Raw genomic sequence first — 27,524 nt, 5'->3', positions numbered from 1 at the left:
AATTATACGAACTACGAAGAAGGAAGAAGCAGGGAGAAGAAAAGAGAAAAAAAATAATCATACGAACTACGAAGAAGGCAGAAGCAAGGAGAGGAAAGAAGAAAAGAAGAACGAAGAAGCAAGGAGAAGAAAGAAGAAAAGAGAGAAAAAAAAAATAATCATGCGAACTATGAAAAAGGAAGAAGCAGGGAGAAGAAAGAAGAAAAGAGAAAAAAAAATCGCACAAATCAGAAATTAAAAATACAAACTAAAACATACTTGGAGATGTGGAAGGACACTTCGTTGGAGGTCGTCGGAGGTTGCCGAAGGCTGTCGAAGGAGAAGGAGAAGCCGCCGGAGAAGAATCGAAGGAGGCGGCTCGTTGTCGGTTAGTTTGGGGTTTTACGATTTGGAGCGGAGACTGAGAGAGATGAAAGCACTTCGTCGGAGATTGCCGGAGGTCGCCGGATGTCGCCGAAGGCTGTCGGAGAAGGAGAAGTCGCCGGAGAAAGGATCGTCGGATGTTGGGGCCTTGGCGGTTTGCGATTTGGAGGGCAAAGTCGCAGACTGAGAGAGAATGAGAGGCACGATTTTTACTGATTTTGGTTTTATTTTTTATGGTAAGGGTTTTTATTTTTTATATGGTTTTTGATCCAATGCATCACATGTGCATCAGACTTTATACACCTCCCAATGAGAATATGTAATTTGGAATCTTCATCAAGCAATTTTAAAATTTGTTTAAAAAGAAAAATTGATCCAATGCATCACATGTGCATCAGACCTTATACACCTCCCAATTAGAATATGTAATTTGGAATCTTCATCAAGCAATTTTAAAATTTGTTTAAAAAAAAAATTGATCCAATGCATCACATGTGCATCAGACCTTATACACCTCCCAATTAGAATATGTAATTTGGAATCTTCATCAAGCAATTTTAAAATTTGTTTAAAAAAAAAAAAATTGATCCAATGCATCACATGTGCATCAGACCTTATACACCTCCCAATTAGAATATGTAATTTAGAATCTTCATCAAGTAATTTTAAAATTTGTTTTAAAAAAAAAAAATAGTAACCAATGATCTGGTCTGGATAAGGTAAGGTGCGTCAACTCTTGCATTGCGGGATAGCATATTCCAACGTATGGTGTTATAAAGTTCTAATTCACGGTAACTTTACAGGAAGAAGCAGATCAAAGCGCCTGACGGACCTATTTTCAAATGTTTCCAGTAATTATGATAGATTGAAGATATACGTGGATAAAAAAAATATACGACAAGAAGCATTTAGTTGTCGCTCCTGCGGATGTGATAATGTGTTTTAAAAAAAAAAAATTCGATCCAATGCATCACATGTGCATCAAAACTTATACACCTGCCAATGAGAAAATGTAATTTGGAATCTTCATCAAAACAATTTTAAATTTTCCTTTTAAAATAGTGAGTACATAAGGCGACCGCCTCATGCATAAGGCGTCGCCTTTCGCGCCTTAGCGTCTAAGGCAGTCGCCTTTCACACTTCTCATAAGTCGGTGGGCTGCCTTACTACCAATGGACCGCATCAGCGGCTAGGCGCTGGTAGTCGCCTTACCAGCGCCTTAAAAACTATGACTTTATTATCTTTTTTTCTTACTATTTTCAAGCATTCCAAGTCAAGGATCTACTGCTGATGCAACCATCTACAGTTCTACTTTGGATATTGGTTGTTCTCTAAGAGTATCTTACAACATCAGGGCTAAGTTGACTTGTCAATCCTAGTTCTACATTACTCTGTTTTGACGTTAAGTTGGAATCAGCAAGAGGGAGTTGGATCTCTCTCATCTTGTTCCTTTTCTTCCCGGAACTCTAGATATTTGATCCTTCACCTGGTGTCTCTAGCCTTAGAGTCTCATCTCTTCCATATCACTCATCAGTGAATTACCAACCAGAGACTAAGTCTGAACATATTCTACCCTCAAGTTAATTTTTGGAAAATCTTTCATTGATTTTGGGTTGCCAAATCTAGTAGTTCGTGGTTGAGATATGTGGGATAGCTATTATTAGTGTACGATGTCTTGTATTCCGTCACAGTTTAATCCAGGGAGTACTGGTGCAAGCACCTCGACAGTTTTATTTGAGGGCAGTTTTGTACTTTTCGGATTAGGGTTTTTCGCTATATATTTGTAGTGAGGGTTTCTTTCTCTGTAATGCAAGAAATACTGAGAGGTGTGAGGACGAGCACTGTAACCCCATTTTCCAGTGATAGTGGAGCAGGATCTCATCTCATCGAGGACATTGGCAATCTTGCCGAACCTCGTAAACCTATGTGCATTATTTGTTCTTGTTTTTCCATTATCTTCTGCATCATTTTAGGGTTGCGTTTCCACAGATATCTCCTTGAAACTTCAGGCCAAACTATTGAGAGAGAGAGAGTTCTTTCAAATGATAGCAAGTCTGGTTTCCGTGTGGTGGTATTCTAATGGAGAGGAAGAAGACAGGTTTCCAAATTTCAAGGAGTGACTTCCTTTGGTGTCACAAAACCTCTCTGTTTTTTAAACTTTAATTTTGTTTATTCCCACCCTTCTTTTAACCTCTAGAATAGTCCATCCTCTAAAAGTTTTAATTCCAAATACATCCTAGCTACTGTTTGCTTTCTAAAAGGGGCCCTACATTGTATCTGAAATTCCAAAATTATCTTATCTTTATCCTTGGAGGTGGCGTTTCCATTATTGCCTTAATCTTAGTGGGGTCCATTTCTACACCTCTTTGGCTTACCATAAACCTGAAGAGTTTTCATAATCATTGTTGTCAAAGCGTCGCCGAGGCATTGCCTTGGCATCTAGGAGGTTTGCCTGGGGTCCTAGGTGATTGTCACCTTATTGCACTACATGTCACATTATGTTTTGACACTTATTTATTATTTCATTTACTTAAGACATTATTAATAACTAAACAAATACCCCTTATTTTAATTCAATAAAAATAGTTTGAAAATCAAATTCCAAAAGGATAAAAAGTCAATTCCCCAGTCCAAGAACAAAAACAGGATTTTTTGTTGTAGGAGCAATTTTCAACTTTCAAATGTTGGGGTTCTTCTCAATTCTAAAAATTTCATAAATCTTATCATGGTAAAACATTGCTAACAACCAAAAGTCTGGTAAAATAATTTTTTGTTTTGATGCCCATATAATTATTTTCATTCAGTTGATTTTAACAGCATTCACACTATAAAATAAGTTTGATTGGAACATAGCTTTCTCATTAGAACTCAGATTTAAGTAATCTTAGACTTGTTGGAAAGTTGATTTTGTGTTATACCTAATACAAAAGATCTCATATAAAAAGTAAATCATTTGACCAATCAAATTTATTATAGAACAAGTGCATTTCACTAATTATTGATTTTTGATGACTTGATGTGGCTTAATGTTGATTTCTTATGATTTGATGTGGCTTAATGTTGATTTTTGATGAGTTGATGTGGCTTAATGTTGTTTTTATGATGCAAGGTATATGTAGCATACTAAATAATGTTAGAAAAGAGGAAAAATAAAAAATAACACTTGATTGCCTTAGGTGCTTTGTTTGCCTCATGGTGGGCACTTGTCGCCTAAGCACTTGGGTAGCCCTCCAATGCCTTTGTTTGCCTTGGCACTGTGACAACTATGTTCATAATAGATTGAACCAAATCAGAAAGAGTTGCCAACTTATAGTATGATCTTTCATCATCTGTTCTAGGAGCAATGGGATCCCCTCTATGACCAGATCGAGAGGAGCTCTAGGGGCATGTTGAATAGCTACTAATATAAAAGGAGAACTGGCTAACAAACCCTAGCTTGTTTAGGTCCGACCATTCCTACCTATCTATCATTGCTCAACTTGGGAAATCAGCTAGACCCGACTTTCTCTTTCAAATGAATTGATTTTTCAGCATGGTATTTTTAACCATTTGTCACTTAGGTGGGCCTATAGTGATCTCAAAGCAGGGTTTTGTAATCTTGGATTGCATTAATCGGTATCGGTATCAGAGCCGAATCTAACCATCACAAGATCCCTCTCATATCACCAACCATGAGCTCCACAAAACTATACAAGAAAATATAGGAAAACCAGCAGGGGATTGAAATGAAACTTGAGAAGTTCATGGCAGGAATGTTTGTTGAATGGGAACAAACTCACAAGACCTTTGCTGATATTTTGCCTTCCTGATGAGACTTTACAGGAGAGATTATGTAGGAAATCTACACCAGTTTCCCAATTTGGTACTTTACGACTTACAAATACGTCCTGAGACAACCTGAGATAGTTTTTCCTAGAATGTCACAGGACAATTCTCAGATAGGGATGAGAGCATCAAGGGGTCAAGGTTTCAGAGTTTGATGGCACAAAGGGACCTGAGGATATTCTTGGTTAGTTTACTTAAGTCTGATGAATTTTTCCTACAATTCCTTTCCAGATGACAAGACATGCAAGTTTATTATCACCAAATTCACTGGTTATACATGTTCGTGGTGAGATGATGTGCTACAATCGAGACTTATCAGACATTTTGGAGCTGTCACAAGTTGGGAGGCTATGAAACAAATATTGAATGAGAAATTTGTTCCTCCTAATTTTGAAAAGATTCTCTTCCATCTGATGCTCAATTTCCATCATGAAAGTTAGAAAGTGTGGATGCTTACACCATGGAATTCCACAAATTGTACTCCAAGTGCAGAGTCTAGGAGATGGATCAACAACGGGTAAAGAGTTTATATCGAAGGGATGAACATTGAGATCCAGTTAGAGCTTGCAAATGAGCCTTGTTAGAACCAGAGGTCTTCAAGGGTAATGAGTGGCTGAAGAACATTGTGTGCCGCAATTGGGGCGAGAAAGGTTACTTCGGTAGTGACTGTGCCATTAGAATCTGTCCTCTGACCATGGTTGAGACGACGTTGTAAATATGAATGCTAAGGATGACTGTGGAGGTTTATTAGGGTTGTCCTCCTAATCTAGATGATGCATTGATTATGGTCATGATGATGGGGTTGAAGCTAATTCAGCTTGCCTTACTTCACCAATGGACTAGTAAAAAAAGCTCCCCTCAACTGACAGAAGTGCATTATTATGCTACATGATGAGTATTCCATGAAAGTGAGTACTGTTGTCAACATAGCAACAAAAGCCAGCCTTATCTCTGTAGACTTAGTTCAAGCACTTAAATCTCTCGCAAAAGCAACTTTTCAAGAAATTTATATGTGAGGTTTTAGGCTTAATGTTAGAGAAGTGGCTGGTGCAGTCATACTTGTTGCTTCACTACTGGGTGTCTTGCTTAGTTAGCCCCTTATTGCATTGTGAGCTTTGATGTTCTATTAGGGCAACATTGGCAACGAAAGGACGGTATGCGAACAGATTAACATCAAGGTGAAACAAGAGGGGGGCCCATAAGTTTCTGTTGTAATAATGAGTTTTGTGTTTTAGAGAAAGTGTCAGTTACCAAACGGACCCTAAAGGGTTTAATGGTCTTTGTAATTCTCTAGAACATTCTCTCCATTATTATAAATAAAGAGGGCTAGTGTCATATGAGACACTAGTCATCACCCCATTCAACATGGTATCAGAGGGATAGGATCCAAAACCCTAAGGGCTCTCCCTCTTCTCCATCTCTTTGCCTCTTCCTCATTTCTCTCTCTCTCTCTCTCTCTCCCCCCCCCCCCAACATATCCTTCATCTGCACCTCCCTCCATCTTTCTTCATCTGCTTCTCTCGTGGTGGGAGGTTTTTAAACCACCAAGAGGGTTCCTAGCCTCCATCCATCCTTACCCTGAGCTCTCAGACTCTCTTCTACAATGATTTGAGACCCATAACCTTTTTTTATCACTTTTTCAAGGTTTTCTCCTTGAGAATGTTCTTTCATTGCCGGGATGCTTTTTCCCCACTTGATGCTCCGATTGTCTGATTGGTGCCTCTTATCCTTGTAGTGGTATGTACTGTCCACTTTTTCGTTTGAGGTCCTTGTTCTAGAGCTATCTCCAAAGTCGTTTTCTCAGGTTTTACCCTTTATCATTTTTTGGGCTTTTTAGCAATACTGAGATTGACAAGTGGGACTCTGCCAACTCTCTGGTTATGGCCTTCCTTGTCAACTCCATGTTGCCACAATATTTGTGTGACTATCTCCTCCTTGACTCCACTATGAAGATCTGGAAGTTTGTCCAGGATATCTATTTCCAGGCAGGGAATGATGCTCAAGTCTTTGAGCTTCGCCAGAAGGTTCGTGATCTGAGGCAAAGAGGGTTCACTCTGTCACATTACTACTATGAGTTGCAGACACTATGGACTGAGTTGGATTTCTATAAGTCTCCTTCCACCCCTGAAGATGTCAAGTTTCAAAAACGAGAGTACAAGATCAGGGTCTATGACTTTTTAGCAGGTCTGAATGTGGAGTTTGATCAGTTGCGATCCTAGGTTTTGAGTTATGGCCCCTTTCCTACCTTGGATCAAGCCTATGCTATGATCCAACTTGAGGACAGTTGACGTGCCACTATGATTCCACAACAAGCTGCCACTCCTACTGAAAGATCTGCACTTGTTTCTGGCACTCAGTCCCTTAGTGCAGCCCCACATTCTGGTGGCTCCTCTACCAGGACTCCAGTGAAGTGCGATTAGTGTGGGAAGGGGCGTCACACCAAGGAGCATTGCTGGAAGCTTCGTAAGTGTCTTGCTGATACATCTGGAAAAGGGCCTAGGAGGGGTCGTGTCGGTACTTCTGGGTAGGCCAACCATACTGAGAGCCTTGACTCTGACTCTGCTCTTAGCACCTCAGTAGCCTCGCTGTCATCTAACGAGCTTACTGCCCTCTAGTGCCTATTGACACGTCCAGATTCTCTTGCACCTGCCACTGCGAGCTCTATTCATTCCACCCCTCTTGGGTTAGGTATCTCCTTTTGTGGCCATACTATGTCTGTCCCTTCTACCCCTTGGGATTATTTATTCTGGGGCTTCTGATCATATGACAGGCCGCTTGTCTCTTTTTTCACAGTATACTACTTGTCCTGGTAATGGTAAGGTCAAATTGGCTAATAGGACTTATTCCACTATTCTGGGAAAGGCTCAGTTAGTTGTACTCCCTCTTTCTCCCTTTCTACTATAGTGCATGTTCATTTTTTTTTCACTAACCTTTAGTCCATTAGTAGTCTTACCTCCAGTCTTAATTGCAAAGTTAACTTTTTTCCATCTCATTGTATCAGGATCTGGTGACAGGGGCAACGATTGGCTCTGGTAGGGGACATAGTGGTTTGTATCTGCTTGATGATGATGTTGGGAAACATGTCCACACTCCTTAATATATTTTGGAGTTAACAAACATACGTCTTTAACTTGGTTTGAAGTAATTAGCTTGAAGAAAGTATAATTAGTTTGAAGAAACACTTAGAAGGATCGAATCAAGACATCAAGGTTTGAACTCATGCAGACATGACATTGAAGCTTAAAGACATTCAAGACCGAAGATGAAGACATCAAGACCCAAGATGAAGACCAGAGGATAGAGAGTATATTTTGTAATTTGTACACACATTGCATATGCACGCACCTCATGTAACATACTAGAATGACCTTAGGTGGTAGATTGCAATGTGCTCTAGTAAAACTGGGAAAACAGATTGACCTGACTCAAGGGCATTTTGGGTAACCTTAGAGTTGGTATCAGGAAATGGACCCTTGATAAAAGTTGTAGGAAATCGAGTCACGATTCCAACACAACTAGTTTCGGATTAATCCGATGTCGGACCGAAAAGTTATGATCAAATCACCGACGATTGGTTAGTATGATAAGAGTTTTGACAAAACAGAATCTGTCAAGCTGGCAGTCGATCGGCTAGAAGTACTGGTCGATCGGAACTGGTCTAGACCATAGCCGATCGACCCGTAGAAAGTCCCGGTCGACCGATGCCTCCCTAGAAGAGCTCCAATGGCTAGTTTTCTACCACAATGGCTCCTTTCGGTCGACCGTCGGCGGTCCCAAAATATGACCATTAGAACCTGATTTCCTGCCTAAAATGCTTCACTAAGCTCACCTATAAATACCCTAGCTACTCTTAATTAAATAAGAATTAAGCAAGAACATTAAGTGCATTATTGTGAGCATTCAAGAGTCATTAAGATTATTCTATCCTACTTGAGTTGTTCGATTATTCTAATCCCAACAAGAGCTCAAGTCTCAATCAAGTCCTCCACTCTTTCCTGTGCAAGTCAAAGCCATAAGAGAGGACTTTACATAAGGTGCATCATTCATCTCTTATTCTTTGCACCACACTTGAGGTATTCCTCTTATTCCACTACTACTCATTTTTTTTTTTTTTTACAATTCTAGATTGTACTTAGGGTTGTAAGGATTCTTTTATCCTAAAAAGAGGAAGGTGTCTCTCTACCTCCAAAAGAGATTGTAAAGGCACCTCTCTACCTGTAAAGGGAATTTGTAAGGATACTCTTATCCATAAAAAGATTGTAAAGGTTTTCTTCCCTACCTACCGTACTGAAAGGGAGACTCAAGTGATGAAGAAGAGAAAAAAGAATTTGAAGAAGTCACCAACCTTGCCTTGATGTCTATCGGAGATGAAGAACAATAGGTATGTCAAACTCAACCTGAATCCTTAATAAAGGACTCTAATGAGGAACTTCAAGAAGCCTTCGAGGCCTTGTATGAAGAAAGTCTCAAATTAGAGTCTGATAAGAATGAACTTAAAAAAGAGGTTGACGCACTCAATAAGAGAGTGGATGCACTAACCTCAAAGGTGAGTGAACTAGAGAAAAAAAAACTTCAAGTTGAACTCCACCCTTTGCACTTTCACCCAAGGGCAAAGGAACCTTGACAATCTTCTTGGATCTCAAAGGAAAGGTCCAAATGAAAGAGAAGGACTGGGTTACAATGGACAAAATCCATCTAGGAGAAAAGAAAAAAAAAAGTGAGAATCCAAGAAGGGGTGGCTAAAGAAACCAACCATCCACCTCTTACATCAAATGTGGTTTTTGCAAAAAGACAGGACATTCCATAAACCAGTGTCATTCTAGGAAAAGAAAGAACCACAACTCTCAAACTGAGAGATCGAGAGTTAGCCATGCCTACTACTACACGCCCCGAAGAAGGCAATATAGGTCTCAAGAAGACTCTAGACCTATGCCTAGGTATAGAAAATCCCAACCTCAAAGAGAATACTCTATTGAGAGGCCCCAAAGACAATACCAAGGGTTTGAGAACTACCCTCGGAAGACTTATAGACCACAAGGGAAATACCAAAACCAAGGATCCTATAAACCTCAAAGATACTATACTCCTCAAAGATCAAATGGATCTTATGAACCTCAGAGGACCCAAAGAAACCCAAAGTCATCCCAAAGGCAGGACCAAAGACCTAAAAAGTATAAAACCATTTGGGTTCCAATAGGAAAGTTTGACACTAACAATAATGGACCCATGAGATTATGGGGACCAATGTATGATTAAATTTTTATTATAGGTTTGCTTGAAGAATAAGGTGGAAGCCGAATGGGTAATCGACAGTGGATGCTCCAAACACATGACATCCTACAAGAACCTATTCTCAAGCTTACGGGACTACAACGGAGGAGGGGTCTCCTTTGGAGATGACAGCAAAGGAAAAATTACTGGTATTGAAAAAATAAGACTTGGAAGTATTTCAATCTCAAATGTTTACTTTGTGAAAAATCTGAATTATAACCTCCTAAGTGTAAGTCAGTTATGTAGTATTGGATACAAAGTAGAATTTAATGTCTCTCATTATTGCATTAAAGATGCAAATGATAATCTAATTCTAAAAGGGTCTAGGAAAAACAATATCTATGTATGCTTAACGAATCAAGTTCCTTAAATGCATGCTTGGTTTCTAACCATAGTGAGTCATCATTATGGCATAGAAGACTTGGACATGTAAATGTCAAGTTGATTCAAACCATTGCATGCAAGGATCTTGTGAGGAACCTCCCTAAGATCAAGTATGAGAAAAACAATTTCTGTGATGCTTGTTAAAAAAGCAAACAAACTAAAGTCTCCCATAAGTCGAAGAATATTATCTCTTCCTTTAGACCATTGGACTTCTTCATTTAGACTTATTTGGACCTATCAATGTTTCTAGTATGAGTGGTAAAAGTTATACCTTTGCAATCGTTGATGACTACTTTAGATATACTTGGACTGTTTTTCTAAAAAACAAAAATGATGCCTTCGATGAATTTGCAAGTCTATGTAATAGATTGCAAAATCAGAAAGGATATACAGTAACCTCTGTGAGGAGTGACCATAGATCAAGGATTAAAGTATCGGTATCGGTCGTCGTATCGGTCGACCAAAATTAAGATACGTATCGGAGGGTATCGTCTCGTATCGGAGATACAAACATAAATGGATATGAAACACCTTTTTAAACATTTTTACATAAAAAATTTGTTAAAAAAAGCTATTGATAACATATATTATGCATAAACACTAAATTGATGGTATCACACTAAGAATTCAAGGTTTGTAGTTGTCCCATAAATGTAAAATCCTTGTTCCCAATCTTGATTTTCACTTTAGTTAGAGAGAAATATGGCTGGCAGCAACTTTGGAACAAAAACCCCTTAAAAAATCGTATTTTCTGAAAAAATACCCACTTGGCCATTATATGATCATAGCGCACTGTATCGGTACATACCGATATTCACCGATATGCACCGATACGTACTGATCGATACTCACCGATACGTACTGATACTCATCGATACGTACCGATCGATACATGCAAATACTCACTGATACTTACCAATACATACTGAAACTTATATTTTACCTCGATTTTATATTTTTTATAGAGTATCAGTACGTATCAATAGTGTATTGGTGCATATTGGTATGTATCGTAGGATATATATATCGATACAAAAGGATTTTAAAAATTCCATGTAGCGTATCGGTGTATCGTATCGGAGAGTATCGTATCAGTATCGGAGATACTTTAAACCATGCCATGGAGAACTTGACAATATAAGTCAATTTGGCTTATATTGCAACAAGTATGGAATTGACAATAATTTCTCTACTCCTAGAACACCTCAATCTAATGGGGTTGTTGAAAGAAAAAATAGGTTACTACAAGAGACGGTTAGGACTATGCTCAATGAGTATTCCTTGCCTAAGTACTTCTGGGCTGAAGCTGTAAATACAACTTGTTATGTGCTAAATAGGATAACTCTTAGACCTTTTCTTTCCAAGACCCCTTATGAACTGTACTTTGGTAAAATGCCAAAAGTAGACTACTTTAGAGTTTTTGGGTGTAAATGTTTCATCCTAAACACTAAAAACTATCTTGGAAAATTTGATGCGAAGTCTTATGAAGGAATATTCTTAGGATATTCACTCAACAGTAGGGCATATAGAGTTTTTAATAAAAAGTCATTAATGGTTGAAGAATCTATGAATGTACGACTTGATGAATCATTACCTAATGACTTGAATAAATCTCTTGTTGATGATGATGATACCATGTTTGATGAGCTTACGAACAAAGTTAATGATTTTTCTTCTGGTGATTCTAATGAAGTTACCATCGAAAAAGTAGAAACACTTCCTAAAGAAGTCATCTCTCATAAGAATCATCCCTTAGAAAACATTATAGGGGATCTAGATGGAGAAATCCAAACTAGATCTAAAACCCGAGAGGTATGCAATCACACTGCATTTATCTTAAGGATCGAACCCTAGATCATAGAAGAAGCACTAAAAGATAGTGATTGGATTATTGCTATGCAAGAAGAGCTTCACCAGTTTGAAAGAAGCAAGGTATGGGAACTTGTCCCAAAACTTGACCACCACACCATCATTGGTGTTAAGTGGGTCTTTCGCAATAAACTGGATGAAGATGGGAACATAGTAAGAAACAAAGTGAGACTAGTAGCCAAAGGGTATAATCAGCAAGAGGGAATAGACTATGATGAAACCTATGCACCAGTAGCATGGTTGGAGTTCATTAGAATGCATTAGCTTTTGCATGCCATAAGGACTTCAAACTATATCAAATGGATGTCAAAAGTGTCTTTTTGAATGGATACATTCAAGAAGAGGTCTATGTAGCTCAACCCCTTGGTTTTGAAGACCTTAAGTTTCCAAACCATGTCTATAAACTTGAGATTTGAGAAAGCCCTGTATGGCCTCAAACAAGCTCCTAGAGCTTGGTATGAGAGATTTGAGTATTTTCTTGATAGAAAGTGGCTTCTCAAGGGGGAGGATTGACACAACCCTATTCGTGAAGAACTTGAAGAATGACATACTCATTTTCAAATTTATGTAGATATCATCTTTGGCTCAACCAACGAGAGAATGTGTACTGATTTCAGTAGCAAGATGAGCAATGAATTTGAAATGAGTATGATGGGAGAGTTAAATTTCTTCCTTTGTCTTCAAATAAAACAAACTGATAATGGAATTTTCATAAACCAAAGCAAGTACACCAAGGAGCTGCTAAAGAAATTTGACATTAATAGTAAAAAATCTTCAGACACTCCGATGAGCTCATTCTTGAAACTAACCAAGGATGAAGATGGCATTCCTGAGGATGTAACTTGATATAGAGGCATGATTGGGAGCCTTCTATATCTAACAACAAGTAGACCTGACATAATGTATAGTGTATGTGCATGTGCTCGGTTTCAAACCGATCCTAAGAAATCTCACCTCACAGTTGTGAAAAGAATTTTTAAATATTTGAAAAGCACTTGTGATGTTGGGTTATGGTACCCCAAAAATCAACCTCTTGACTTAGTCAGCTTTTCAGATGCTGACTTCGCAGGCTACCATATCGACAAAAAAAAGTACCAGTGGTACCTGTCACTTTCTCGGCTCTTGCCTTGTCTCTTGGTTTAGCAAGAAACAAAACTCCGTTGCTCTATCTACCACCGAAGCCGAATATGTTGCGGCTAGTAGATGATGTGCCCAAATCCTTTTGATGAAGCAAACTCTCCAAGACCTTGGAGTGAGTTTCGAATCTTGTCCAATCATGTGAGATAATACCAATGCCATGAACTTGAGTAAAAATCCCATTTTACACTCAAGGGCAAAGCACATTGACATTAGACACCACTTTCTGCGAGACACCATTCACAATGGCGATGTTTCTCTAGAATACATTGAAACCGAGAAACAACTCGCAGATATATTTACTAAACCACTAGGTAAAGAGGGTTTTAGTTTCCTAAGGAAGGAACTTGGAATTTGCAACTCATTTGGTTGAAAGATTAAACATTCTTTCCAGCATATTTATTCCAAAAGCCTAGACTTGAAAAACCCTTCAAAATTCACAATTCTCTAGGTTTTTAGGCAATTCTGGAATCTACCGGTCGATCGCTTCAAATATTCGGGTCGACCGCCATTGACCGAAAGGAATACCGGTCGACCGCCACCATCTACCGGTCGATCGACGCCGTTGAAAACTAGATTCCAAACTTTTTTAAAATCGATTTTTTGAAACTTTTTGCCTCATTTAAAAAACCCCTTTAGCCTAAAACCCTATTTCGACTATTCCTCTCCCAAAACCCTAGCTTAGAACCCTTTTCTAACCTAGATCTCTCAAGATCCTTTCCTTTCCCTCTCAAAAACTCTTACCTTTCTTCTCTTCTTATGCCTTTCATCATCATAGAGTCTCACCGCCCACACAGAGCCAAGAAGACCATCGCTTAAAAGGGAAAACGGAAGGCCTCTGACAAAGATATCTGGTTCTCCTCCTCCATTACTCAAGAATCATGGGATCTATACATTTCTCGACATATAGAGCAAGGAAGAACCATCAATTTCGACTCTTTGTCTAGGTATGACATCAAAGATCTCTTTGATGCTTTGGGATGGGGCAACATTCTCAAAGTAGAGTTCAACTGTTATCCCCACCTAGTCAAAATGTTCTTTTGCAACCTTACCTTCTCTGGTGAAGGTGACAATCTTCTAGTCCATTCCTATGTTAAGGGACTTCCTATAGATAGACATTTTGATGTTAGGAGAAATCCTAGACATCTCTGTGGCAGGGGAACTCAAATACTACCAACCCAAGACCTATATAGAACAATTCATGGATGTTGACTGTGTGTACTCTAGCATCATGAAGGAATATGCTAACACTCACAAGATTAAGGCTAAAGAACTCACCAATGTAGGGAGGATTGTAAATCTCATCATCTCCTACAACATCCTACCAGAGTGGTCGTAGAGATAAGGTCTCACCATTCCATGCTTATCTTACCTACTGTGTCTGCAAGACTGTGAGCATCAATCTTCCTTACATTCTGCTCAAAACTATGATTATCCATGGTGACAGACTTCAAAAGGGAAATCTTCCCTATTGAAGGATGATTTACTAAGTCCTGGACCACTTTCATGTGGAATTCTCTGGTGAATCATTTGAACATTTTCCTCAAGAGATCAATATCTCCACTATTCGCAAGATGCACCTCCTTCCCAAGAAGACCATTGCCTCCAAAAAGATTGATGCTGGACCCAGCCAGCCATAGCAACAAGGAAGTGATGATGCGTCAGTCTATGCGACCGTCGCCGATCTTCAGAAGGTTAGGAGCATCATCCTTGCCCAATTGGTGAAGATGGAAAGAAAGCAGAATGAGATTCTCAAGCTCCTACGCGAAGACAAGGAAGATGAAGATGACGAAGAAGAAGAAGAAGAAGAGGAGGACGCAGAGGATGAGGATGCAAAGGAATAGGAGTCCTTACTCCTTTTATATAAGTTTTTTTTTACCGTTAAACTCTTATTCTATTTTATCTTATGGAACTCAGTCTTTTTTTTAAGTCTCTCCCGTTACTTTTTGTTGAAATACTCTGAGATACAATGATGAACCTATGGTTATTTTCTATGTGTTATGTTAGTTTACGTTTTTTTTTTTCCTGGCACATACTAAGGGGGTTGAACCATTTCTGGAAATGACTTAAAATATCTTATTGAAATTTAAACTGCGTTACTGTCATTTCTTGTATTTGGTTATATTGCCTGTGTTTGTTTGTCATCACCAAAAAGGGGGAGATTGTTGGGAAACATGTCCACACTCCTTAATATATTTTGGTGTTAACAAACAAACATACATCTTCAACTTGGTTTGATGAAGTGTGATTAGCTTGAAGAAAGTATAATTAGTTTGAAGAAACACTTAGAAGGATCGAATCAAGACTTCAAGGTTTGAACTCATGTAGACATGACCTTGAAGCTTAAAGACATTCAAGACCGAAGATGAAGACATTTAAGACCGAAGATGAAGACATCAAGACCCAAGATGAAGACCATAGGATAGAGAGTATATTTTGTAATTTGTACACATTGCATATGCACGCACCGCATTTATCATACTAGAATGACCTTAGGTGGTAGAGTGCAATGTGCTCTAGTAAAACTCTGTGAAAACAGATTGACCTGACTCAAGAGCATCTTGGGTAACCTTAGAGTTGGTATCAGGAAATGGACTCTCCATAAAAGTTATAGGAAATCGAGTCACGATTCCAACACAACTAGTTTCGGATTAATCCAAGGTCGGACCAAAAAGTTATGGTCAAATCACCGACGATTGGTCAGTATGATAGAGTTTTGATAAAATATAATCTGTCAAGCTGGCGGTCGATCGGCTAGAAATACCGGTCGACCGGAACTAGCTGAGACCATAGCCAGTTAACCGGTAGAAATTCTCGGTTGACCGGTGCCTCCCTGAAAGAGCTCTAACGGCTAGTTTTCTACCACAACGGCTCCTTTCGGTTGATCGGCTACCAATGGCAGTCGACCGGTGGTCCCAGAATACGACCGTTAAAGCCTGATTTTCTGCCTAAAATGCTTCACTAAGCTCACCTATAAATACCCTAGCTACTCTTAATTAAATATGAATTAAGCAAGAACATTAAGAGCATTATTGTGAGCATTCAAGAGTCATTAAGATTATTCTATCCTACCTGAGTTGTTCGATTATTCTAATCCCAACAAGAGCTCAAGTCTCAATCAAGTCCTCCACTCTCTCCTATGCAAGTCAAAGCCCTAAGAGAGGACTTTACATAAGGTGCATCATTCATCTCTCATTCTTTGCACCGCACTTGAGGTATTTCTCTTATTCCACTACTACTCATTTTTTTCTGTTTTTATAATTCTAGATTGTACTTAGGGTTGTAAGGATTCTCTTATCCTAAAAAGAGGAAGGTGTCTCTCTACCTCCAAAAGAGATTGTAAAGACGCCTCTCTGCCTGTAAAGGGGATTTGTAAGGATACTCTTATTCATAAAAAAATTGTAAAGGTTTTTTTCCCTACCTACCATACTGAAAGGGAGAACTAGTGGAATACCTTACAAGAGGATTCTTGTAGGGAGTGGACTAGACTTAGATTGAGTCGAACCACTATAATTTTCGGTGTTGTGTGATTGTGCTTGTTCTATTTTATTCCGCATTTCTTATTTACAATCACACTTGGGACAATATTTCGAAAAGAGTTAAAATTCCACTAGTGTAACCTATTCACCCCCCTCTAGGTTATTTCAGATGACTCGGCATTGGTCTCTAGCCAAGCTCTTTAGACATCTTCTACGTCACTTCCCATCTCTGAGTTATTGCAGTGGCATCGTTGGTTGGGACATCCACCTTTGGGAATTTTAGCTAGAGCTTTTCCTTTAAAAGTTGTGGTTCGAGTAAGTTTTTTTTATGAGGCATGTGTTTTGGCAAACAAACTCGAATCACTTATTCTGTTTCTAGAAATAAAAGTGCCACTCCTTTTTCATTGATACATTCTGATATTTGGGGTCCATCCCGTTATGTGTCTGTCAATGGTTATCGGTGGTTTGTCTCTTTTATTGATTGTCATTCTCGGACTACTTAGGTTTATATGATTCGAACCAAGGGCAAGACCTGTTGCTTTCAGTAGTTTCACTGCATGGTTTAGACTCAGTTCGGTGCTACCATTAAGATCTTTCGAAGCAACGATGGTCGGGAATACTTAAAGGGTCTTTTCAAGCTTACCTTTCTGATCATAAGATGATTCATTTGACTAGTTGTGTGGATACTCCGGCTCAAAATGGGGTTGCTGAGCGGAAGAATCGCCACCTTTGTGAGGTAGCATGCTCTCTTATGTTTGAGATGCATGTTCCTCCCCAAGTACTGGAGCGACTCAATTCTCACTGCTGCCTTTCTTATCAACCAAATGCCTTCTCAGGTCTATGTCTTTCGCTCCCCTCCGGATCTTATCCAAGGTTCAGCTGCCTTTCCTGTTCCTCTTAAGGTATTCGATAGTATTTGCTATACTCGCGATCATTATCCTCATGGAAAGTTTGATCCTCTTGGTCTCCAATGCATTTTTAAGGGGTATGCTCCTACTTAGAAAGGCTATCGGTGTTTTCATCCTCCTACTTGGCGTTGGTTTGTGACTATGAATGTTATCTTTCACGAATCTGCATCATACTACACTGCGACACCTCTTCAGGGGAAGTCTCCTATTGTGGAAGATGTGCCGCCGTCTCTTGAAATTGCTATCTCTGCCAGTATCCCATTTCAAGGTGAGAGTGACACTCCTACTTCTCCTACTTCGCCTCGGCCGGAGATACATTTGTATAGTCGCAGAGAGCAGACTTAGACCATTACACATCCAGCATCTACCCTACCATGCCAGTCATCTCCTCTCGAGCTTGATCTTGTCCCCTTGGACCCTAGTAATTCGCCTTCTCCTTCTATTGATTAGTCTCTTGAGTTGCTTATTGCTGTTCGTAAAGGCATTAAGCCTTGTACTTTACATTCTATTGCTAAACTGTTTCTTATGACTCACTCTCCCCTTCCTACTATAGTTTTGTGTCTTCTCTTTCCTCTATGTTCAGTCCTCATACCTGGCAAGAAGCGAGTGCAGACTCACAATGGCAGACAACTATAGTTGAAGAGATGTAGGCTCTGAAGAAGAATGATACATGGGATCTGATGTGTCTTCCCTCTCAAAAGAAGACAGTTGGGTGCAAGTGGATCTTCACAGTAAAATAGAAGGTTGATGGTACAGTGGATCAATGTAAGGCCAGACTTTTTGCCAAAGGCTTCACATAGACTTATGGGATTGACTACCAGGAAACTTTTGCTCCGGTTGCTAAGATGAACACAATTTGTGTTATCTTGGCTTGTGCCGCCGACTTAGATTGGGATCTCCAATAGTTAGATGTGAAGAATGCCTTCATTCATAGGGAACTTAAGGAAGTGTATATGGACATTCCTCCTAGGTTCACATGCTCCAAAACCCAAGGGAAGGTATGCAAGCTGAAGCGTGCTACGTATGGGCTGAAGCAATCCCCTCGTGCTTGGTTTGGACATTTCCATAAGGCTATGGTCGCTACAGGATACTCTCAAAGCAAATGCCGACCACACTCTATTCATCAAGAGATCTGATGGGAAGATTGCTATCCTAATAGTTTATGTAGATGATATTGTTGTTACTGGTGATGATCTGGCAGAAATCTCTCGCCTCAAGAGATACTTGAGTGAGGAATTCGAGATCAAAGATCTAAGGCAACTTCGTTACTTCCTCTCCATTGAAGTTGTCAGGTCTTCTCGTGGGATCTACTTGTTTCAGCGGAAGTATGTACTTGATCTTCTCTTTGAGACAGGCATGTTGGGGTGTAAGCCGGCAGACACTCCTATTGAAGCTAATGGTCACCTGAGTAGCCAGGAAGGTGATCCTGTGGAGAAGGGGAGATATCAGAGATTAGTGGGGTGGTTGATCTATCTCTCTCATACATGCCCTGACATAACATTTGTCGTCAGCCTAGTTAGTCAGTACATGCATGATCCCTACTCGACTCACATGGAAGTTATGCTGCATATTCTCCGGTACTTGAAATCTACCCTAGGACGTGGCATCATTTTTTTCCCTCATAATCACCTTAGGGTAGAGGCCTTCACAGATGCAGATTGGGCAGGTTCCCCTGATAACCGCAGGTCTACTACTGATTATTGCACCTTTGTTGGTGGTAACCTTGTTACATGGAGAAGCAAGAAGCAAACCGTGGTTGCTCGTTCAAGTGCTAAAGTAGAGTTTTGTGCTATGGCACTTGGCATTTGTGAGCTCATATGGCTTCATGGTCTTCTCACTGATTTGGCTGTTCCTGCTACCCTTCCTATAAAGCTTTTTTATGACAGCAAATCTGCCATTAGCATTGCTCACAACCCTGTTCAGCATGAGCAAACCAAGCATGTGGAGATCGATCTACACTTCATCAAAGAAAATCTGGATATGAGCCTTATCACTATGCCTTTTGTTCCCAGTAATGAACAACTGGCTGATGTATTTACTAAAGGTCTTAGTAGTAAGATGTTTCATCCTATTATCTGCAAGTTGGGCATATGTGATATCTATGCACCAACTTGAGGGGGAGTTGTAATAATGGGTTTTAGGTTAGTTACCAAATGAACCCTAAGGGGTTTAATGGTCTTTATAACTCTTTAGAACCTTCTCTCCATTATTATAAATAAAGAGGGCTAGTGTCATATGAGACACAAGTCATTACCCCATTCAATAGTTTCTGATGTTGCCTCATGTGTTGACGGATATGCCTTGATGGTGACAGTTCTCTCATCTTTCCACTAGGGGTCAATATCCCCTCCTCACTCAGAGTTGTGGTCTGATTAGGTGTGCAACTAGGTTGGGCCAGGTTTTTTAAAATTGTTTGCTATAGCTTTAGTGCTTCGTATAAAAGCTTGAACTGTTAGGGAATGGTAGCGGCATTGTATACATTAACACTCCCCCTCACGTGCGAGCCAAGATCCCATGGTCCTTGCACGTGAAGTTTATATGGCAATTCTTTGCGGGGCATTGAGGGAGAAGTGTCGGCCCTTACCTGATTTTGCACTTCCCAGGAATCCAACATTTTACCTCCCCGCCTGTTACCATGTTCTGATGCAAATGCCATGACTTGGCTGGACCGAACTGACCCTATTTGGAGTCCTAAGCCAAGACATAACCAACCCAAACCGGTTTTCTGGTCTGGTAGGCTATATAGGAATTTTATTTCCATGTTATTCTTATTTATTCCCTTTGTCTTAGATGGTAAGTAGATACATAGGAGTTCCCTTGGAATTGGTTAGTTTCCACTTTTGTTGGGTATCCATTATTGTGCTAGGGAATTTGTTTTTCTGTTATATTGATGTAATTCGGTGAAGAGATCAGTCAATAATTGAATAAAAGAATTGGGTTTTGTTTGAACAGAGCTGCGTGCTTGTGTGTGCAATCTCCCCTCCCTTTCTTCTTCTTCTGGTCGCTGTTCACCTTCTCTGCAGGGCGGTAATACCGAACACCAAAATGAAGCTTGCTGAACCCTTGTCCTTTACCGATTGACTCTGAGATTTGGGTCGAAAATTGCTGCCTTAAAGGCGACTCAAACCCTAGAGTATCATCTCCATAGTCTTTCCCTGCTGAGAGATCAAACCAGGGGTCAGCACTTGAACTGTATTCACTTCCTGATCTGAGTTCAGGTACAAAACCTCATTTTTGCAGGTGTATCTCTGTCGGAATCAAGAGCCCCTTTGGTTTCTGGGCTTCACCTGCAATTTCAGGCCAAACGGAGGCTTGTTGAGGGAGTTCTCATGATCTGGAGTTCTCCTTTGTCTGTTTTGATCCAAGGTTGAGAACAACCCCAATTGTGAGTTACTGTTTTAATTCCCTATTAATCTGATTACCCTTCTCTTCACCTGTAATTCTCTTATATCCCATACTTCTATCTTGCTTCCTAGTTCATCCCCACCAAATTATTACTAATTCCCTTTAGGTCCCATCGCCCAAGTAGTTCATTAACTAATCTGGTTATTTACAATTCTGCCACTCTCCTTATAACTTCAGTTGATATACAAGACTGCCACTGTATTCATTATTTGAGTGTTTATTGTGAAACTAAGCCTTTGTGAACATTGGAATATTTACCAAATTGCCACTAAATTTTGATTATTGAGTTCTCTCATTCAGGTGGGCCCATAAGTGATCCGAACAAAGTTTCTGAACGCCGGTTCTGCATCATGTTCGCTACTGTTTCACCTAAAGCTCAAACTGTTTGGGAAGGGCAACATCAATGTATACATCAACAAAAACACCGACCCAACCTCAGGTCCCCTTAGCTCAACCCAAGTGCGACCTAACCAAAGGTTGGGGCTAGGATATCACAGGCTCACAGCCTAGGCCTTGCCTACCTGGCTTAACCCAGCCCTGCTATGATTGACCATGATTGGATCGGGCTGGGCCAAGTTGGAATTAATTGACCCCTGTAGCCTCATTATTATCATTTCAGGGATAGGCAAGGTCGGGTGAGCCTTTTTTTTTTTTTTTGTATGATATTATTGTATTATATTTTCTATTATATATATATAGGCTTGGGCTGGACTCAACCCGAGGCCTCAACCCAAGCCCGGCCTAACCTCGCCTTACTGTAGCCTAGACCTGGGGATAACCATGGCCCTGCCCAGACGCTATTGTGATCCCTAAGTTCTTCAATTGCTTATTATATATATATATATATATATATATGGGAGAGGTATAGGCATGCTAGGAGGATACCCAGGTATTAGGTATGCTAGCAAGCCTTGACTGTTGGATTAGAAGGGTCAAATCTATATCGTTGGGTACTTGTTGTCTTACTTAACCTACCCAGCCCTGACGCTCTACCGTCACTTTTCTCCCTCACTATTTCCGGCGATCAAGTATACATTTTTGTTATTCTTGCAACATATCAGTTGCAGCACCGTGCAGGAAGAGGGGAGAGAAAGAGGAGAAGAAGAGTGAACGCTCCGACCATGAGGCCGTCGATCTCGCCAAGGCCAAGATCTCTAAAATCGTCCCCCCAGTTCCCTTCCTTTATTCTCTGATCACGACAGCGAAACCCATATCTCCGTCTTCGCCGATCCCTAAACCTAACCCTTCTCTGGCCGGTGACCTTTTTCCTCATCTCTCTCGTTTTATCCTCATTTTTTTCTCCATCTCTCTGAAATTATTTTGTGAAGTAAACTTTTTTTTTCTACAACAGATCAGTTGCAGTGTCGTGCGGGAAGAGGGGAGAGAAAGAGGGGAAGAAGAGTGAACGCCCGACGATCGGTTCTGAAAGCTTCCGTCCCGATTCTGCCTTCTAAAACCCTACTCACAACTCCATTCAAGCATCCGCCACAGCTTCAGTCTTCAGACTCATTCAAAAACTCCCAAGGTAGAACACCATCGTCTTCAGAGGCTGATTTGAGGGAGCATTCACGCTCACAGGGACGCAATCCGAAAACCTAATGCTCAGAGCTCCGTCTGCCGTTAGGATTAGGCAACCTTGAGCCGTAAAACCTTTTATCCCGCATCATCCCTAGCAGTGACATTTGTTTCAGCGGTCCAATCTCGCCAATTACGGTGACGACGGTGACAGAGACGGAGATAGTGGGTAGGTTAGGTAAGACAACAAGTACCCAACGGTGTAGATTTGGCCCTTCTAATCAAGCGGTCAAGGCTTGCTAGAATACCTGATACCTAGTTATCCCACTAGCATGCCTGTCCTTTATATATATATATATGTATTTTTTTTCTTTCATCATCTTCTTCATCCAACAAGTAAGTATTGTTCTTCAAGTTTTATTTAAATTTCTTAAGTCTTTTAGAAGATTGGATGTCACGTTTTTTCGGAGTTCGCAATTTCAGCCATCTAATCGAACTCAAATTTTGACAAGGCATTCAAGAACCCTAATTTGGAGATTGATTCAAATCTGGGCCTTTTCTGATGACTTTATCTTGAGATATTTGAAAACATCAATTCTGCCCCATCCCTCTTCAAGATCTGGAAAAAATTACTGTTTTGTGTTCAAATAGTTATTGTCATGGTTTAAAGTATCTTCGATACCGATATGATACCCTTCAATACGCATCTAAAATTTAGCCAAACAATACGGCAACCAATACTGACACTTTAATCCTTTATCTTTAGCATATCTTAGCGTATCTCCAATACGATCTGATACCCTTCGATACGTATCTTAAATTTGGCTGATCGATACGGCAGCCAGTACCGATACTTTAATCCTTGGTTATTGTTTTGCTTCCGTTTGTTGATTCAAGTTAATTCTTAAAATCAGATTTGTGCTTTATTACCCTAATTTCAGAACCCTAAATTTGAGCTGAAAATTACTGTTATGCCCCTCACGGTTATTGTTTTGATTTTCCTCCATAGTTATTGTCTTATTTCACTCCTAATCTTCATTATTTGCATCAAAATTATCCTTTTGAGTATAGATCCTTGTCAACTGGCTACTATTTTGATTCTTTCAAATATAGTACTACATTAGCGGGCTCAGGCTCGGGCTCATCAGACCATACTTGCACCCTTAGGTCTGACCATTCTCCCTGAGATATGTGCCACCTCAGCATTGAGCTCACTACAAGGGCATCTTGGGTTCAGCCTAACTGGGCAAAGTCTGAGTTCTTTTAACAACGAGAAATCTGATGCATTAGCATGTAGGGTTAATTAGGTGTTACTTTTGTAATTTTCTTTATTATTTTATTCATGAAGGTGACTCGTAGGATAGAGTTGTGGAGTTTGGTTTAGAGACTACTTCAGTCGTTGAGTTTGAATAGGTTTACTTTCTGTACAAGTTTTGATATTTGTATGCAGTACATCATAAATATTCTCATTATTGGAATGAATTGATTTGAATTGCGGTTGTGAAGCCAAGATTGGCTTTGTGGTTCCCACCTCTATGTCCTTTTAACTTCCAGAATAGTCCATCATCTTAAAGTTTTAATTCCAGATACACCCCAGCTGCTACTGTTTACTTTCCAAAATGGGTCCTACATTGTTTCTAAACTTGCATCATTTTCATCATCGTTATATTTTGAACTGTTTATCACTTGGGTGGGCCCATAGCTGTCCCAAAGCGGGGTTTTGTAACCCAGGATTGCATCACATGGAAGTCGACTCCGATATCTAGGAAAAGAAGAAATGCCTCCTAGCTCAATGAGAATTAACCGAGTATACACTTTTGACAGATATTCTTCTAAAACAATCAAACTATAAAACTGGTCAGGTAAATACTTGTAGTTATTATGCTGCAATGGAAGAACTTCGGGATCGCAATGGGGTTATAGTAGGTACAATTTAGTTATTGGCCTGAAGTGTTACATTTATAGTCAAGGACATCGGGCAGTATGATTCACATGGGAGCCTACTTTAGCAGATTGTGAATTAACCAAACAAACATCCTTGATCATGGTACAAGGTTTCGATGAAATTTCACGAAACCAACCAAAATATCTTGGTTTCGCAAGGTGAAACAGCTTGCGATACTGAATAATTACAATGTTTCCATCGAAAATAATCAGTTTCGATGAAATGTCGACCATGTTTTCAATTTTAGTTTTGTTTCGATCAAACCCTTTGTATAAAATGCATGGTTTAGTCTATTCTCCTAAAAGTCTTGCTTCCGAAAACCCTAGTGACAAAAGCGAAGAGAAGGAGGCTGCTTCCCCCTCTCACTTCGCTTTCTCTCCCTCTCTCTTCTCTTCTCCCTCCCTCCCTCCCTCCTTCCCTCCACCATAGTTGTCACGGCGTCAAATCGATCCAAGGCGGTAGAGGGGTGGCTAATCGATTTGGCGATGAATCGACCGTTATGGCATTGCCATGGCTGTCAAATCGCCTATATGTCATTTTTTATTTTCCCTATTTTCTAAAGTTATTTAGTATGCTATTTTTTTATTTCTCCTATTTTTTAAAGTTATTTAGCATGCTACAAGTCTACAATATATACCCTATAATATATAAAACCAAAATTAAGCAACATCAAAGCATCAAAAATCAACATAGCCCTGTTAAAATCACCCTGCATTTTACAAAAAATCGACCACCTAGTGAATCAGGCGTACCTGGTGTCCATGACGGTGCCATAGCGACGCCTATCAGCCAATGGCGACCGCCATTTGTGAGTCACGTAAATCGTAGCACTGCCATGAACTTCATTTTCAGCCAGGATGCCAAATCGCCGCCTTGGCGACACCATGACAACTTTGCCCTCCACCACTCTTCTTCCCCTTCCCCTTCCCTCCTCCCTTCTTCCTCCACTCACTTTCCGTTCTTCTCCCATGGTCGCTAGCGTTAGTCATCTCGATCAGTGTTGAGATTGTTGCAACCGCTCGACTTGTCTTCCCACTGGCTGCCTGCCCTGCTTGGCCAGTAGATGACTCGGTGCTGGCCCCTTCTAGGTTAGTTGCTGCCTGGTTGCTGTCTCACTAGACTTGTTGCCCTTCTGGACGCCTCTCTCGTTAGGTTTGTCGTTGTCCACCCTTCTGGTTGGCCCTTAGGCTCTTTTGGTCTGTCTGCTAGCTCTTCTGCTCCTCCAGTTTTGCCTCTCAGTTGGCTGCTTGCCATGCTTGTGGCCTTTTTGCATGCCACTCCGTCAAGCCTGCCGTCTCGTTGGTCGTCACCCTTCCAAAGTTGTCACACTTCCAGATGTTGAGCTCGCTTGGTTTGTTTGCCTACTCATTGCGTTGGCCTCTACTCTTGTTTTCTTTCCCTACTAGACCTGCCGACCATCGACAACCTACCGGCCGTCGGCAGCCACTCTATCATTGCCCTAAAAAAGGCTAGCGCCCTTTCGCCTTGGAGACCCCATCCACTAGGCCAGCTGCTTGCTTGGCCAAGGCCCTCTGTAGGGCCAATGCTCCTCCATCGAGGGGTGCCTCTTCTCTGGTTGTGCTCCTTCTTGTTGGCAGGTAGGAACTGTTGTGTTGAGATGTTAGGATTAGGTATTGTGGTTTTCTTCCTAGTTCGGACTGATTTGCCCTTCTCCTCTGGTTAGGCATTTGGGGGCTGGGTTGTAGAAGTTCTTTGAGGCCTCTGGGCCTTGATTGGTGCCCTTTATGGGCTTTTTGTATCCCTTACTTCCCCTTTGGGTCTATATTTTCCCTCCCCCTTCTCTACTATTCACCCACAAAAAAATTACATGGTTTCAATCGAAATTTCCCAATTTTGATGAAATACTTGGTTTCAATTTCCCATACAGGTATACCTGGCCAGATCAAGCCAATCAGCTGGTTTGGGTTAAAGTAAAGGCCTTTGGTTCAGCCTGAAATAGGCCTTCTGGGTTATGACACACACGTGTGTTAAATCAAGGTGAAATGTACGTTTTGGTATGTATCGGTATGTATCGACCAATACATATCAATATGGTACGATACATACCGCAGTACCAATACGGTGCACTACGGTCATATAATGGCCTTGATGGGTCATTTAATATTAAAAAAAAAAAAAAAAACACGATTTTTTAAGGGGTTTTTTTCCAAAGTTGTTGTCAGCCATTTTTCTCTCTAACTAAAGTGGAAATCAAGTTTGGGAACAAAGATTTTACATTTATGGGACAACTACAAACCTTGGATTCTTAGTGCGTTACTCTCAATTTAGTGTTTGTGTATAATACATGTTATATATAGCATTTTTTTAACTATTATTTTTAATGCAAAAGTGTATAAAAAAGTGTTTCATATCCATTTATGTGTGTATCTTTAGCGTATCACTAATACGATACAATACAATACCCTCCGATACGTATCTTAATTTTGGCCGACCGATATGGCGATCGATTACCGATACTTTAATCTTTGGCCTTTTCCTTGTATTTTTCTACGAGATTTTGTTCTTCAAATGGTTCCAAGCAAATGTTAAAGCCTCAAAGCATTATATTAACGTATGAAAGTCGGATCAATCTGAAAACCAGCACATGATTAACTAGATGATGAATTGGACAAGATGTCCACAAAGTTTGGGCCATTAGAAATAGTGCCATGTGGGGAAAATGGAGCTGTGAACGTGCCAACGTGGGAAGTCATTGCCCACCGTCGGTGTAGGAAATCTTCTCCCGTTATAAAATTCAGGTTTTTTAAAGTGATGTTTACAAGTCATCCTACGTATCAACTGTATAACCACCCCTACCAAGCCTGGCCAAATTTTGAAAAAATTGTATACTCATGTGCCAACGTTATTCAACTGATTTAGGCTTGGGAAACCTCAGCCTGGATCCCTGAGGTCGACTGGGCTGGGGCTATACCTTTGACCTGGGTTGGAATGACACTAACACAGCCCAAGTACCACCCTCTAGTGCCACTTCAGTATCTTTACATGGTACTTCGTTGTAGAACCCATTTGTATATGTAATATTTTTCAAAGAGCAACAATTAACTGATTGTTTTGGTTTTTGATCTCTTCATGCAATCTGTAGGTTTGCTATTATGGGCAACATTACCATTGCTTTGCCTACAGTCATGAGCATGAAAGCTGGATTATGTATGATGACAAAACTGTAAAGGTAATGGTGTTCAACTAAGTTACCATGTTTTGTTTATTTTATTACTCCTTTTTTCTGGTCTAACTGATCAATTTGATTCATGTAGGTTATTGGTGGCTGGGATGAAGTTCTTACAATGTGCAAAAGAGGGCACTTACAACCCCAGGTTCTTTTCTTTGAAGCTGTCAATTAGATTTTTATTTGGTGATTCTCTTGATGGCTACTCAAAGGAGGAATTTTTTTTTTTTTTTTTT

The 27,524-nt window shown here is 40.2% G+C and overlaps 1 protein-coding gene across 1 annotated transcript in view; it reads left to right on the top strand.

The window, feature by feature from the left end:
- The window catches only part of LOC122089567 (inactive ubiquitin carboxyl-terminal hydrolase 53-like), a gene marked incomplete at its 5' end in the record, with an annotated part of 48,957 nt that extends 21,439 nt beyond the window's left edge, over nt 1-27,518 (top strand). Inside the window, 2 exons of the mRNA XM_042659299.1 lie at nt 27,205-27,291; nt 27,377-27,518. Of these exons, the coding sequence (XP_042515233.1) occupies nt 27,205-27,291; nt 27,377-27,463 (174 nt within the window). The remainder of the gene's footprint in view (nt 1-27,204; nt 27,292-27,376) is intronic.
- Between the last annotated feature and the right edge of the window lie 6 nt (nt 27,519-27,524).

Source organism: Macadamia integrifolia, chromosome 9 (genome assembly GCF_013358625.1).
Source record: "Macadamia integrifolia cultivar HAES 741 chromosome 9, SCU_Mint_v3, whole genome shotgun sequence".
Lineage (NCBI taxonomy): Eukaryota > Viridiplantae > Streptophyta > Magnoliopsida > Proteales > Proteaceae > Macadamia > Macadamia integrifolia.
This window is presented reverse-complemented; position numbering and strand designations above follow the sequence as displayed.